This window comes from Musa acuminata, chromosome BXJ1-6, assembly GCF_036884655.1.
Source record: "Musa acuminata AAA Group cultivar baxijiao chromosome BXJ1-6, Cavendish_Baxijiao_AAA, whole genome shotgun sequence".
Taxonomy (NCBI): Eukaryota; Viridiplantae; Streptophyta; class Magnoliopsida; order Zingiberales; family Musaceae; genus Musa; species Musa acuminata.
This window is the reverse complement of record NC_088332.1, coordinates 43,221,337-43,234,648: the sequence shown is the minus strand read 5'-3', so window position 1 is coordinate 43,234,648 and position 13,312 is coordinate 43,221,337. Positions and strand designations below refer to the sequence as shown.

The 13,312-nt window shown below is 47.7% G+C and overlaps 2 protein-coding genes and 1 pseudogene across 4 annotated transcripts; 1 reads left to right on the top strand and 2 right to left on the bottom strand.

The window, feature by feature from the left end:
* Positions 1-5,618: 5,618 nt before the first annotated feature.
* On the bottom strand, positions 5,619-7,597 carry LOC135677876 (WRKY transcription factor 22-like; annotated as a pseudogene).
* A 1,220-nt stretch (positions 7,598-8,817) lies between these two features.
* On the bottom strand, positions 8,818-10,087 carry LOC103989614 (mitochondrial import receptor subunit TOM7-1). 3 transcript variants are annotated; one of them, XR_010514558.1, is made up of 3 exons: positions 9,783-10,087; positions 9,563-9,596; positions 8,818-9,409 (listed from the first exon to the last, which is right to left on the bottom strand). XR_010514558.1 is itself a non-coding variant. In XM_018827453.2 (2 exons), exon 1 carries the CDS (start codon positions 10,030-10,032, stop codon positions 9,814-9,816), a length of 219 nt encoding a protein of 72 aa, XP_018682998.1. In that variant the 5' UTR covers positions 10,033-10,087; the 3' UTR covers positions 9,454-9,670; positions 9,783-9,813. The 3 variants fall into 3 exon arrangements, 1 of the variants encoding a protein (XP_018682998.1); XR_010514557.1 differs by having other exon boundaries at positions 8,818-9,394; XM_018827453.2 differs by lacking the exon at positions 8,818-9,409 and having other exon boundaries at positions 9,454-9,670.
* A 124-nt stretch (positions 10,088-10,211) lies between these two features.
* LOC135677154 (uncharacterized) lies at positions 10,212-13,138 on the top strand. The gene is made up of 2 exons (XM_065189116.1): positions 10,212-10,759; positions 12,758-13,138. Exons 1-2 carry the CDS (start codon positions 10,227-10,229, stop codon positions 12,978-12,980), a joined length of 756 nt encoding a protein of 251 aa, XP_065045188.1. The 5' UTR covers positions 10,212-10,226; the 3' UTR covers positions 12,981-13,138.
* Positions 13,139-13,312: the final 174 nt, after the last annotated feature.

Sequence of the window (13,312 nt, the reverse complement as noted above, 5' to 3'; positions counted from 1 at the left end):
TCTGCCATCATTCACCCTCGTGAGCAGAAGCTGAGCTAAATACGTAAAGTTTATAGAGATGGAAAGATCGGATGAGATTCATCATTTCCTGAGACAAGATTCCACGGAAGATGATGATGAATATGATGAATGGTAACAGTGTTCTTAGTGTATTTCATTACAATACTAGTTTGATTTTGGAGGAAAAGAGTGCCATCCCCTTTCAGGTTTGAATCATCTTCGTCGGATCTCTCTTCCTAGTGAAATGTGCAACCTTATCTACGAAGATTCCCAAGGCATTGGGTGTGGCTGCCCCGCCAATTTCCATAAACTTTACCATTATCTTTGTAGTCTTGGAAGAAATAAAATTACATATTTATCTTAAGAACTTGGTGTTGAAGTTTATGAGAAATCTATAAATCTATCTTAATTTTGAGTGTTGGTTATAGATTTTTTTAATTATTATCTTTAGTATTCGATCTCTATATTTTTAAAAGTTATATTAGGATCTCTATACTTATAAAAAAGTGAAACATTTAATTTTATTTTATTTTATGTCGTCGATTTTACTGATGAAAATATCACGGGGTTTACTACTAAGAGTGTATTGACCCTTTCTTATTTCAATTTATCATTGAGTACGTACTGACACGAACTTAGCTGGTTTTGCCTAAGTCGTGCGGCACCCTTGCGCGTCCGTCCGCAAAGGTCAGCCTCCCCGAAGCCTCCCATTGTCCCTTAGGACCAACAAAAGAGAGAACGGGTTAAAGAGAACGCCTCAAACGGGATCCACAAGCAAACATGTCCGAAAAACACTTCATAGACAAAGCAAATTACAAACAAACTTTACTAGCTTTGAACAGTGGCACAACAAAGGGTAAAATGGTCCATTACAGATCGAAAAGCTCTCGCACGTGTCCACATGACACAACCTTTATTTACAAGCCTAAAGAGGCCACCAACCCAACTAAAATTGGACTTATAAGCCTTCGGCTGCCCCTTTACATTCTGTACAAGGCATGAACATGCCAAACGACACGGACATACATAAGCATTACATCAAACACCTTGTTTAGAAGTTTGTCCGTGACATTCTCCCCCACTTATCCCTTCGACGTCCTCGTCGAAGCCTTTGTGAACACTGCAACTCTTCACCTTTGCTGAGTTTTCAATCTTCTGCTCTAGCTGCAATGCGCCTCCTGGCTCCCAGCTGCTCTCCGCTGCTGTTTCTGAGTAGTCGAACCTTTGATCCGCCATGCTGCTTCAACTCACCAATGACTCTTGACTCTGGTGTGGGGTTGGCTGAGTTGTGTTGATCATTGTTGATTCTTACGGATCCCCCAAATGAAGGAAAAAGACCATCCTTACTGCGCCAGTCTCTCAAAATTTCCACATGCTGCTTGAACTTGGTGGATGCTTGTTGGAGCTTTAACGAGCATCGCCTCGCAAACTTATGAAGTTTTGGGTCCTTCCTCCACAAAATCTGTTCATTGACTCTTCTTTCAGTTAGTTGTCACATCCAAGTAGGTTCGCATCACTTCCGCTTTCGATTGGTATTTCGTTGGGAAATGAGGCGGACAATCTACTCTCAGTAGCACTGATCACCGTTGGTGAGGATTTGACAACTATTGTCTTCCATTATCTTCGAAGGGTCTTTGAACTTGTGCAGAGCTTCTCTGCTAGATAGATAAGAGAACTGGGGTACTCGGTTTCGCCCATTCTCTTAAGAGTTGAGAAGGCAAAGGTTACTTGACTTCGCCCGCCTCCTCGAGGTTGTACTTCATGCATCGAGCTGGTTACTGGCCTTCGCCTGCTCTTTGCTCACACTTCTGAAGCACTTGAAGTGTTTGCACTCCTTGCGTTGAGTTAGCTACTGTGATTCACCTTCTCAATGCCATTGAACTTCTGGAATGCAGGAAGTTTTCACCCCAACTTGGAGTAATTCTCTGATAGATGAGGTCGCCTCTGGGATTGTACCGTCTTCTCCATCAACCCTGCCGCCTACTCCACTGAGTAGCAAAGGTACAGCACCACGTACTGCCTGCTTCGTTCCTTGGTCGTGCACTCTTGCAAGACCCGAAGTCCTTCACTTACGGCTATCTTGATGAGAAACTTGTTGACACCGGTCTTACGAAGTTTCTTGGCCTCTGCCCTTCAGCCTTGTCTCGGTACTTGGAGATTGCCTCTGCATGCTCCACCTCCTCGGCCCCTTTCACGACCAAGCGCTCTCCCTCCGTGAGAGCAAGGGATCAATGACTTTGACGGAAGTCCCGCCTCTGCGGTACCATGGCGCTGCCATGCCCATGGCCCTACTATCCGTCGCCTCGCATCTACATCCCTTTTCTTCACAATCAGTAGATATGCCTTCGTGACACTCCTCTGAGTCCACCTCCATTCTCACTGATTGCTTGATTTTGGGTAGCTAAGTCCCTCTGGACTTGTCGTCGCTTCCTCGCCCCTTTCGACCTCCTGCTTCAACACCTCTGTGTTCTCCAAGCAGTCTGTTTGGTCGATGGAAAGACAGACTGCAACTCCCATGCATGGCCTCTGCCATCGCATTGTAGGGTTTGCACCGATTCTGTTCTCCTTAGCTTCCTTGGTAGCAACGTTCGCTTACTCGACCTTGTCCTCTGACTTGTCGGGCTCCCTTAAGCGAATATGAGCTCTGGAGCAGTCCAACTCTCCAGCTGCTTCGATCATACCTCTGCATGATCAAGTCCCTTTCATGGGACTCACTGGTACTTGCATTCGAACTTTTCCCTTGGTGGAACCCAGCCCCCATATGCTGATGACCAAGGTTTTCATCCGATGCAAAATTCGGTGCACGCCCGGAAGACCCGCCTCTGCGGTACCATGGCCTTCACTCCTTGAATCCATAGCCCTTCTTGCCGTCGTGTTGTTCACCAAAGCGGAGCTCCCAGTAGCTCCCGATCATACCTCCATATGATCTAGTCCCTCCCGGGACTCTGTCGTGTATATCGCATTGCCACGAACTGTCCCACCACGATCCGCTGCACCATGTCGCCTCCTGGTGACATCTCCATTGCATTCTGATCCTTGTGGAATAAACTCGAATTGTGAACCCTCCATGTGTGGCCTCTGCCAATACATCGCAAGGTCTCCTCCACCTTCGATTTTGTTCGCTCCTTTGGCAATCGACCTTCATCCACCCACTCTTGGGTCACACCTAGATGAAGCACCGCTCTAGGACAGTCCGTCGACTAGTAGCTCCCGAAGTCCACCGACTTCACTGTAATTTGTGCACCATTGTCTGGATCCTGGGCCTCTGCCCCTACAAGCACAATCTCCGCTGCGCACCGCTTCCTTCATGGCAACTTGAATGACAACACTGTGGCATATTCTTCAAGAGTACCCGCCTCTGCGTCCTCTTGCCCCGTGCTAAGGCCTTCTGAACTCAACTTCGCCTCCGCAAATTGAGTCGCCTTAGTTCCTCCATCAAATGCTCCTCCGAGATAAGGTGCATGTGCCCCGAAGCTCCCTTCGTCTTTGGCACCATGCAAGATGAGTCCGCTCCGTCAGAATGAAGGACCCATGGAACAACATGATCCTACTCTTGCCTCTGCAAGAGTTCATGTCTTTGACCTCTGTCTAAGGAAAGCACTGTGCTTCTGCTCCATGTTCCAACTTCTCTGTTGGCTCCCTTCATGCGGCTTGGGTACTTCACCAAGTTATGCCCAAGTTGCTCCGCTCCTCGTTTTCGCATTGAGTCGATGGTGGCCCTCGTGCCCACCATTCCACAGGTCAGCCCTCTCTTGAGTCCGATCTCCATATCGACTCCAAGTGTGCCTTCATTTAAGTTGCTTCAGGTCGCTCCCCCACTTGATCTCGCAATGCATCCACCAATGCATTCTCTCGAGCGAGATCATGCGATAACTCCTCGCCGCTTGCTCAGTCCATCGAGCTTCGTGGAGTTGTTGTTTGTGAGGTACTCCTCCTCAACATGTGAGGTCCGTCTCACATGATTCTCCCTCTGGAGAGCTGGGACTTATCCCTCCTGGATAACTATCCCGTTGGAGCAACATCTCTCTTCATTTCGGAGACCACCATCCCCTTGGACTACTCCGATCTGCTGAACAAACTGTGCATTGTTCTGCCTCCTGCAAACGCACTTGCTAGATTTCGACTCCACGTCAATACAGCCCCCACTGCACCCCTCAAGGCCTAGCAACATGCTGAACTCATTGCACACTTCAGCCTCCTACGGACGTATCCTACGTTTGCCAAAGAGAAAGTTTCAATGCTCCATGGCGCCGAGTCTCGGTCGCCTTGGGATGGCCACGAACATTCCGTCGTCCGCATACAAGCCCATGCATGAGTACCAAATTCTTCGAGTTAGCAATTCCCCTCACCTTTGTGAGCTTTGCATAACTCTTTTGGTCGTTGCGCAACTCATTCCACCTTGCATGGTCTCATTCTTGCCAAGCGCCTCGCTTGCCTAGAGCACCATCAAGTATAGTTGTCAACGTTGAGCCGTAGCTCAAACTCAGCCATCCCAACCTTTGTGCGCTCCAAATTCTTCCAAGCTTGCCTGTTCTCGTGGTGCCTCTTGCGCGAAGGGTTGGCCATTCCTCTGAATGCCAATTTCAGATGCCCGCTCCTCTGAGCGACTCTTTTCCCTACATCTCCATGCCCGTTTTCCCTCAAACGGTCGCGCGTTGCTGACTGCCCTCAACGCAGCCCCGCTAGGTCCCCCACGTTTGCATGTCAAGTGTTTCTATGAGTGCTTGTCCCGCTCTGATACCATATGACACGAACTTAGCTGGTTTTGCCTAAGTCGTGCGGCACCCTTGCGCGTCCGTCCGCAAAGGTCAGCCTCCCCGAAGCCTCCCATTGTCCCTTAGGACCAACAAAAGAGAGAACGGGTTAAAGAGAACGCCTCAAACGGGATCCACAAGCAAACATGTCCGAAAAATACTTCATAGACAAAGCAAATTACAAAGAGACTTTACAAGCTCTGAACAGTGGCACAACAAAGGGTAAAATGGTCCATTACAGACCGAAAAGCTCTCGCACGTGTCCACATGACACAACCTTTATTTACAAGCCTAAAGAGGCCACCAACCCAACTAAAATGGGACTTATAAGCCTTCGGCTGCCCCTTTACATTCTGTACAAGGCATGAACATGCCAAACGACACGGACATACATAAGCATTACATCAAACACCTTGTTTAGAAGTTTGTCCGTGACAGTACGGTATTTACGTCAACAAAATTGATGGCGTGAGAAGAAACATGATTAAATATTTTACTCTCGTAAGTATAGAGATCCTAATGTAATTTTTGAAAATGTAAGAATTGAGATGCTAAAGAAAACTAATTATATAGGAGGATCTATAATTAGTCTTAATTTTAAAGAACAACCGAATATCATGAGATATTCAGTCTGCTTTCTACGTGATCAATCTTATAGAGTCGAATTAGTTATTTTATTAATGTTATATTGTTAGTTCTTATGTGCTAATATACTTTCAATCATGCAGGATCGGATTTCACTTAAAAATAAGGTAAAAATATCGAAATATCCGAATTTCATGATATATAGATTAAAAATATCATGAAATATTAGGAGCACATAAAAATAGGGCATGCATAAATAGATGGATAATTCCACAAACATCACAAGATTTCCAATCTCTTAATACAACCATGAGGAACAAAAGATCACACAACTCTCAGAGGTTCAACAGGACGAATACATACATGGCGACTTGTCTCGCAAGCTTACTAGTATCGCTTTACACAGCCAGACTTGTGCCGTAGAAGAAGACATGCAAAGATGTACAGAGATCATTTCTTCAGGAAATAAGAGGGAACAAAAAATCCGAACCAAATAGGAAACTAAAAGACGATTAAGCACTGTATACAGCTGCAGCAAGAAGAGCCGTCGGCCGTCAGCTGCCACCAGCCGCCGCCGCCGCATTGTCGTTAGCCACCCAAGGTGAACGGAAGAAATGCTCCTCGAAGCCGCCGTCCTCCTCGAAGGAGGCGGAGCCGACGGACACCGGGGATTTGGTGGTCCCAGCGGTGGTGGTCGAGCCATTTATAACCTCCATGCCAAGGAAGATCAAGTCGTCCGCGCCCATCATCTCCATGTCTCCCACCGTCAACAGCTCCTCCTCGTCCTCGTCCTCGTCCTCGTCTTCCTCATCATCCTTGCTCTCGACCGAGTCCGTAAGCGCTGTTGTGGGCGAAGGACGTTGTGCCGCGGCCGAAGATGGAAGAGGGCTCGATGGCACGTGGCTGCCGGGCGACTTCAGCTGCTCTCCGTCTCCCTCGCATCCGGAGGCGGGCGGCGGCTGCGCGGAGGAGCCGGTGGGCGGAAACTTCTGGCGAGTGCTGCCGGAGAGAGAATTGCGGTGGGTGGGGACGGGGTGGTTGTGCTCCGCCGTGTATGTGATGACCAAAATCCCTGGGTCCTCCCGATTCCGCTCTACCTGCTTCCGGGCTTGGCATCCTTTGGAGCTACTGCACCTGTAGTAACCTCTGCTCATACCTCCCAATGTTAGTCGCTTCGTCAAATATTAGAACTCGGAAGTTGGAAGCAAAGATTGAAGCGAAAAAGGAGGAGAAGGTCCGGTGGGTTATAGCCTTGCCTTGGATAAGGGGAGCCCTTTATGGGTTTCTGTCCGTACTTCCGCCAAGCCCACATATCAGACGAGGCTCCATCGGCTGGTACTTGGCACACCATCTTCTTCTGCTGGTTCTTCCTGTTGGTGCAACAATTTCCCCAACTCGTCATCAGTACCCCATAGAAATGACTCCTTTGTTCTTCACAAGGTTTGAAGCGAACAAGAAGAAGAGGACGATACGATTAGAGGATGAGATGAGAGCAGAAGTGAACCTTCTCTTAGAACGGGGTGTTTGGGAGACCGGGCGTTGAGGCTGCCGCGGTTGCTGCTGCAACTGATGCGGAACGACGGCTAAAGCGGGGAACACTGAGGTGGCCGGGGCGCAGGAAGGGCGGTAGCTCGGCTTCGGGACGAGCAGTGGCTGGAGCTGCCGCTGCTGCAGCGGTTGCAGATGGGTTTTGATGTAGAAGGGCTGGCAGAGCTCCTCCAGCTCGTAAGGGGAGGTCGACGTGCCCATGAGATCGGGAAAGCCCAAAGCCTCGTCCTTTCCTCCTCCCAAACTCTCCTCTTTCACCACAGGAAGAGGAGGAGGCAACGAAGAGAGGGGATCCGACGCAGCCGCCACCGCTGCCGCAGAGCAGCCCCTCACCACGGCGTACAGATCCCAGTCGTTGTCGTCCATGGAACGGGATGAGCTAAAGCGCAATGGACCGAAGGTAGAACAGGAGAAAGGTGGGGGCGCTGACTTTGCTTTTCTTGTATGTGATCCGGATACGCAGGGAGAATCCAAGTCCAGCTGTGGAATTTATACGAGACGGATTTGGTGGTGGTCACGGTGGACGCATTGGTGGTGGTGGTGGTGCTGATGGTGGTGGTGGTGGGGCTGAAAACTGAAAAGAGCCGGAAGTGGCAACGGATCACGACAATCTTCCTCCTGTATCCTCTCAGCCTCACCTCATCTTAATTAGCACCCAAAGCCGGTATTGGAATCCCCAACTTGACTTCGGCAAAGGTCAAAGGAGTGAGAAGATCTCGGCAATCCTCCTGTCGCTTTCTCTCGGTCGTCTCGTCCCTCGTCACCATCCACGCGCGCCCCCCCGTCGTGAGTCCTATCGAACGCATTCTTCTCGCGTAAGTAACTGCGTCTAACTCACAGCTGGCTCGAAGAGAAAGCTTTGTTTAATGTTAGGTTCATAACGTGAGGAAATGGATGGGGGAGACATGGGGGGGGGTTGCAGGTGACACCCAACAGCAGGCCAGGGAGAAAGAACTCGTCAAGCAGCTGTCGGTGGACTTCACCGTTTGGTCTGATAACCTCGATCTTTTTATCTACCTTTCCAACCGCAGTGATCCCACCATGATGTGCGCCGAGAAAAGTTGTTCTTGCACTACAACACAACTCGGTGCGTGAGAAACATATCCGACAGACAAATCTCTGAGACATATTGATCAGAGAAACCTCACAAAGCTGTCGTGATGTGTTCCTTCGATCTTTTTGACATGGCCAGATCAAACAGCCAAGTTGGAACTCTACAGGCATCAGCGTTAGATGTTGATGCGTGATTGGAGTGTTGGATATATAAGACGTGCGACACCTTGTCATGAGCATATATATATATATATATATATATATCTCCACCTCATCCACCTTAGTTGGAGGCGAGCGAGGCTGCCATCGCAACAATACGTTATTGCTGACTGGCCACTAAGCAACGTGAATGCCACCATGTGACAAGACTACTGCCGCACCGTCACTCATCTTTCTGATAGCGAGCTACAGTCAACTGTTTCCAATTTCTTCTGCTTCTTGTTCTTCTTTCACCAGAGCAGCCGAAACATCCTTGTTTAGGGAGTGTCATTTAAGTAGACGCAGCACAAGAGATGGGTCAAAGGATGACATGGAAGTAGCAGACAAGTGATTGTTAATAAGTGGCATCCAAGTTAGGTATATGCTTCCTAGACATTTATGGATGTGGTGAGCCTTTATGTACTGGATCAGCTAAGAGTGATGGGACGCTGCATAAAGGATAAGCTTTGCTAATCATAATGGCATGATCCAACGTGGTCCTCGTGGAGATCCGGTCGTACATCCGGGTTCGCCACGTAGGTCTCTTTTCCCCTGACCTCTCCCTCTCAGAAAGATCTGTGAAATATCTTCCTCACAAGTTCACTGCACCACACACCACTCACCACTTGACGATGGTGGAGTCTTAGCTTTCCCGCAAAAGGCAGGAAGGAGACGAGTAGAGAGCTAATATACTTAATTAATGAACTTATTTACCACCTAAGACATCACTTCCCGATTTGGATTCCGAAAACATGGATGGCCAGACACGTGCTGAGAAGATCACAGAACAAAGGTTGGGCCTGGGCCTGGGCCTGGGCCAAGTTCCAAATAAAAGTCAACCCGCTGTCGCCAGTCAAAGCACAGGGAGAGGCCAAGAAGCATTGCCACGCTGCTTTTGAAGTAGCTTCGGCCTCCAGTTTCCCACTTCTCGGTGATGACGAGACCTGAGATGGCCAAAGCAGTAGGGAGTGGATGTCGCCTTCACTGATTTCCATGAATGCCGGAGATTCCGGAGCCCAAGTCTTCGGCACCACCACGTCCACCTCTGCCTCTGCTGCTGCTTGTGCCATATCGATGTCAGACTGGCTTCCTTTTACCGGCTCTGCGTCTTCCGTTTCCCCTGATGGACGCACATGGTCCGGTGGAATTGAGGAGCTTTTGAATGAGGAGTCAAGAAGAAGGTTGAGTGCCCGCCCACTGGGAAATGCTAGTGCTAGGAAGCAGTAAGAGTCTCTTGCTTGCATACATGTTGTCATCTATCGGTAAAGATTCTGTCAGCATACATCTCAGGCTCAATCACATACGATGATCGACAGAGGGTAAAGGAGTCCGCAAAATGTTCTTGAAATCGATCACAAGTAACACAATCTTGGACTGATTTCTCTACCCTAGTGATGCACGCAGTATAACAAGGTCAGCCATACCTAATGGAAATCTGTCGTCGGCAATCCAAATCTCCTGATGGACGACAAGCACGATGCTATCAGCACATACCATCAAAAAGCAGTAGAAACCAATCGATCACTATGGAGCTACAGAACAAGCGGCTTTAGAAGATCAAGCACGGTCGTCAACTTAGGACTCGCAAAGTCCAATCGAGCAACAAGTCACTAATTGTACAGGCGTAAGAACAAGATCGCTAACCTAAAAGCTTGCCGATGGTGGAGGGAAGGCATCAGACGGGACTGAGCAGCTGGTAGAGCTGGGGCTTGGGCTCGGAGTTCATGCCGATGGTGATGATGAGGGGAATAAAGCCATAGTGAGTGATCACCTTGGCCTTCTTCATCGCCCAGGTGCTCCACTCCTTGAAGCACTTGCACGCCGACCGCTCCTCCGGCCCCTTGGAGCCCTTCCCGGCCTTCCTCTTCCCCTTGAGCGACACCTTCGACGCCATGGATCTCTTCCTGCACCGCCCACCGCTTCCCCCTTTTTCGTTCGCCAAGACCCCTAGCTAGCCGGTTTATTTAGAACTGCGGCTGCCCAAGAATAGGGCCCAATTTCCGGGAAGATTCATCTTACATGGATTATGGCCCATGGGCCGTCTAAATGACTCAATAAACTCTATATCAACTGCAGTAATCACCTGATATGGCTTCAATCCGACTCCTCTCTAAGCATAAACGACAGTCCCCCGTCTCCATCAATTCCTTGTTTGGTGGCGTTACTGCTAATCTAATCTTTACTTGTGATGGAGGCAAGCTGCCGAACCAAGCTTCGATTCCTCCCCAAAAGGCCAAACAAAGCACAAATTTCACAGGTGCCCGAGACTCCATGGCCGATGTTGCGCCGCGAAATGGCGTCGAATCCCACGCCGCCGTGCTGGTCGCTATTGCTGGCTCCGGCGGAAGGTCGGCCGCGGGAGGGGGGGATGGGGATGCAGAGACCCTTCCGGATGCAGAGAAGGGCGCCTGCGTGGTCGTCGACGTAGGATGCGGTGGCCAAGGGACCGACGTAGGCGGTAGCGACCGGGAGGACGAGAAGGTGTGCAGGATCTGCCATTTGAGCCCCGCCGGCGGAGAAGAGGGATCCGGGCTAATCCAGCTCGGTTGCGGGTGTAAGGGTGAGCTCGGCGTCGCGCATCGCCACTGCGCCGAGGAGTGGTTTAGGCTGAAGGGCAACCGGTAGTCTTCTTCATCTCTCTTGTGTTCCTTTAATCCATTTCTTATCTTCTTGCTTGGTATGTCAATGATTTTGTTCTCCGATTAGACTTCTTGATGGTGGGAACGCTTAATCCTATCTGAAGGCCGTGGCAAGTGCCTTTAGATCTGGTAGTAGCTCCTTTGATGCACTTGTAGCACTTGCTCTCATCTATCGCGTGCGTGATTGATGCCTTCCATATGCGACTTGTGCTTGCCAAGTTGCAAGAAGTTCCTCAGAGGGACTCTTTTCACCTTTTCAGAAAAGGTGTTTGTTTTCCTGTTCTTTAGTGCTGTACAAGACAAGATCACAATTGTTCAGCTAAATCATTTTCTACTGTGGAATTTTCTGGTTGGAGGGTTGATTTCATATTATATGATCTTGAGATAGGCAATAGACAAAGTTACGTCCAAGATATCAGGAACTTTATGTGACATCATATACCAAAAGCTAAGCATGATTAGGTTGAGGACCTCCAAGGAGACCAAAAACAAAACCAACTTTGGTTCTGAATCATTTTTTGTCCTTCCAAGCTACAAACTTAATTTCATTCTCTACATTAATGAAAGACAAATCCAAATTCCTCAAGTTAACAAATCAGCCTTGCATTAAAGAATGGCGGACTTGATGACAGTTTAAGGGCTATTCTGCTCATTTTGGACCACTAGACATAGCCATGCTTGACATAGGACTATAACTTTTGACTATAACTTTACTCCTGTATGTGGTCAGCCATTTGCAACATAGGACTGTTAGTGCTTGATACAATACTAAGTAATTATCCACCGTGAAGCCGTAAGAGTGAGATATATGATAGTGGTGCACCTTATTTTAGACAACCCTCCCCTTCTTAGGGTGAGAGGGAGTTACATGATGATGATCATGAAAGATAGGAAGGAGAGAGAAAAACAAAAGAATGGAGGTGAAGGAGAAAGAAAAGGCAAAGACCGGTAAGAGGGAGGATAAATGGAGAAATACATAATGTGAGAGGAAAAACAATAAGACATATTCGATTAACATTTAGTTCTAAATGTCGTAAATATGAGACAGTTTTTATCCATACAGTTACTGATATGCCTCTGATCTTGGTTATACCCCCATTCTGTTTTGGACAGAAATATAAACAAGGCCCTATCACAATGTATAAGTTTGGTGAGCATCAACCTAAACAAATGTGGATAGGTGATTGAGTCTTTCGTGCATCTCTGTCACTATGATCTGATTCATTTCTCTTTGCAAGCCTTAAAATGTAGGTTTCATCTGTGCTGGCTTTACAAATTCTACATAGACCCGTAAAGTTTTCTACCAACAGATATTTTATGTTGTGGATTCTTTATATCGCCAAAACCTGTAGTTGAGCATCCCAGACTTGTAACTGAGCTAAAAAAGTTGCTAGTAGTTATATTTGTGGCATGGTCATTAGAAATGTCTAAATATTTTTATGTGTGAAATAGATCTAATGCAAGAAAAGATAAGGTTGAATTGTAGATATGGAAAACAACAAATTCAGTTCCATCTTTGGAAAACCGTTTCCTTGGTGAAGAAAAAGTCCAATAGCTTTTTGGCAAATAGTGTAAGCAGGGCTCATCATGTTTACAGAGAAACAAATAAAATACCTGATGTCTGGCCTCCTTAGCTTGCGATAATTTGAGGAATCAAGTCTTCTTTCGTTACGAAGAGTGTCCTGTTCCTGTTACACAATGCTCTTTTCAAAATATAATTGCATCTCATTTCCTTCGATCCGACATGATCTTGAGTATCTCAATATGCTTTAATTTTACATTACCATTTTTTTCCCTTGAATGTGGTGAGCTAACTGAGGGTAAGTTTAAACATCCATTTTCAGGTTGTACTCAATTCCTTTCTAAATGAACAGGTTGTGGATGGGTTGCTCAACTCCTTTTCAATCTCATTGGACAAGTGCATTTGAATCATAGCTGAACATTTGCAAGCAAACATATAAATCATTGATCTGGATGCAGGTATTGTGAAATATGCGGCGTGAATGCAAAGAACATCGCCGGTGAGGAAGGCAGCAGGTCGATGGAGGAAAGGCATGTCAGGAGAGAGCCGAGCATTCCTCACTCCTTGGAGAGTGATGAGAGGGGTGGCTGTTGGAGACGTCAATCTTACTGTAATTTCCTCATGGCGTGCTTCATAATAGCCTCCATATTTCTGTGGTTCTTCCGGGTAAGTATGTTCTAAGATCGCTTCCTTCTGCCAAACGGAGTATGTTGTCGTGCTTCTCTTATCAGCCAACATTTCTCTGTCACATTGTCTTTCAATTCAGAATCTACATGTGATGTGGGGATGTAAAGTTCCAACATCATTCCTATTCGAGATAAAACTCCGTTGTCTGTTTATGTTGGATTTGATCCTCCTGTTTAGTTAGATTAAAACGTTGATGAGGTTATGGGTTATATGTACAGGTAAAGAGGCTGCTGTTGCAGCCTTGGGGGGTTGTGAGGTTCCGAGCTTGATTCGGCCTGCCGTAACACCGTCCCTTAGGGGATCCGATTTAGGCCAGGCGGATCCGG

Excerpts from the sequence above, each read along its gene's own strand:
- LOC103989614 (XM_018827453.2), bottom strand. The coding sequence starts at position 10,032 with ATGGCGTCGAAGGTGTCGCTCAAGGGGAAGAGGAAGGCCGGGAAGGGC.
- LOC135677154 (XM_065189116.1), top strand. The coding sequence starts at position 10,227 with ATGGCTTCAATCCGACTCCTCTCTAAGCATAAACGACAGTCCCCCGTC. Across the intron at positions 10,760-12,757 it reads TTTAGGCTGAAGGGCAACCG|GTATTGTGAAATATGCGGCG; the intron begins GTAGTCTTCTTC and ends ATCTGGATGCAG.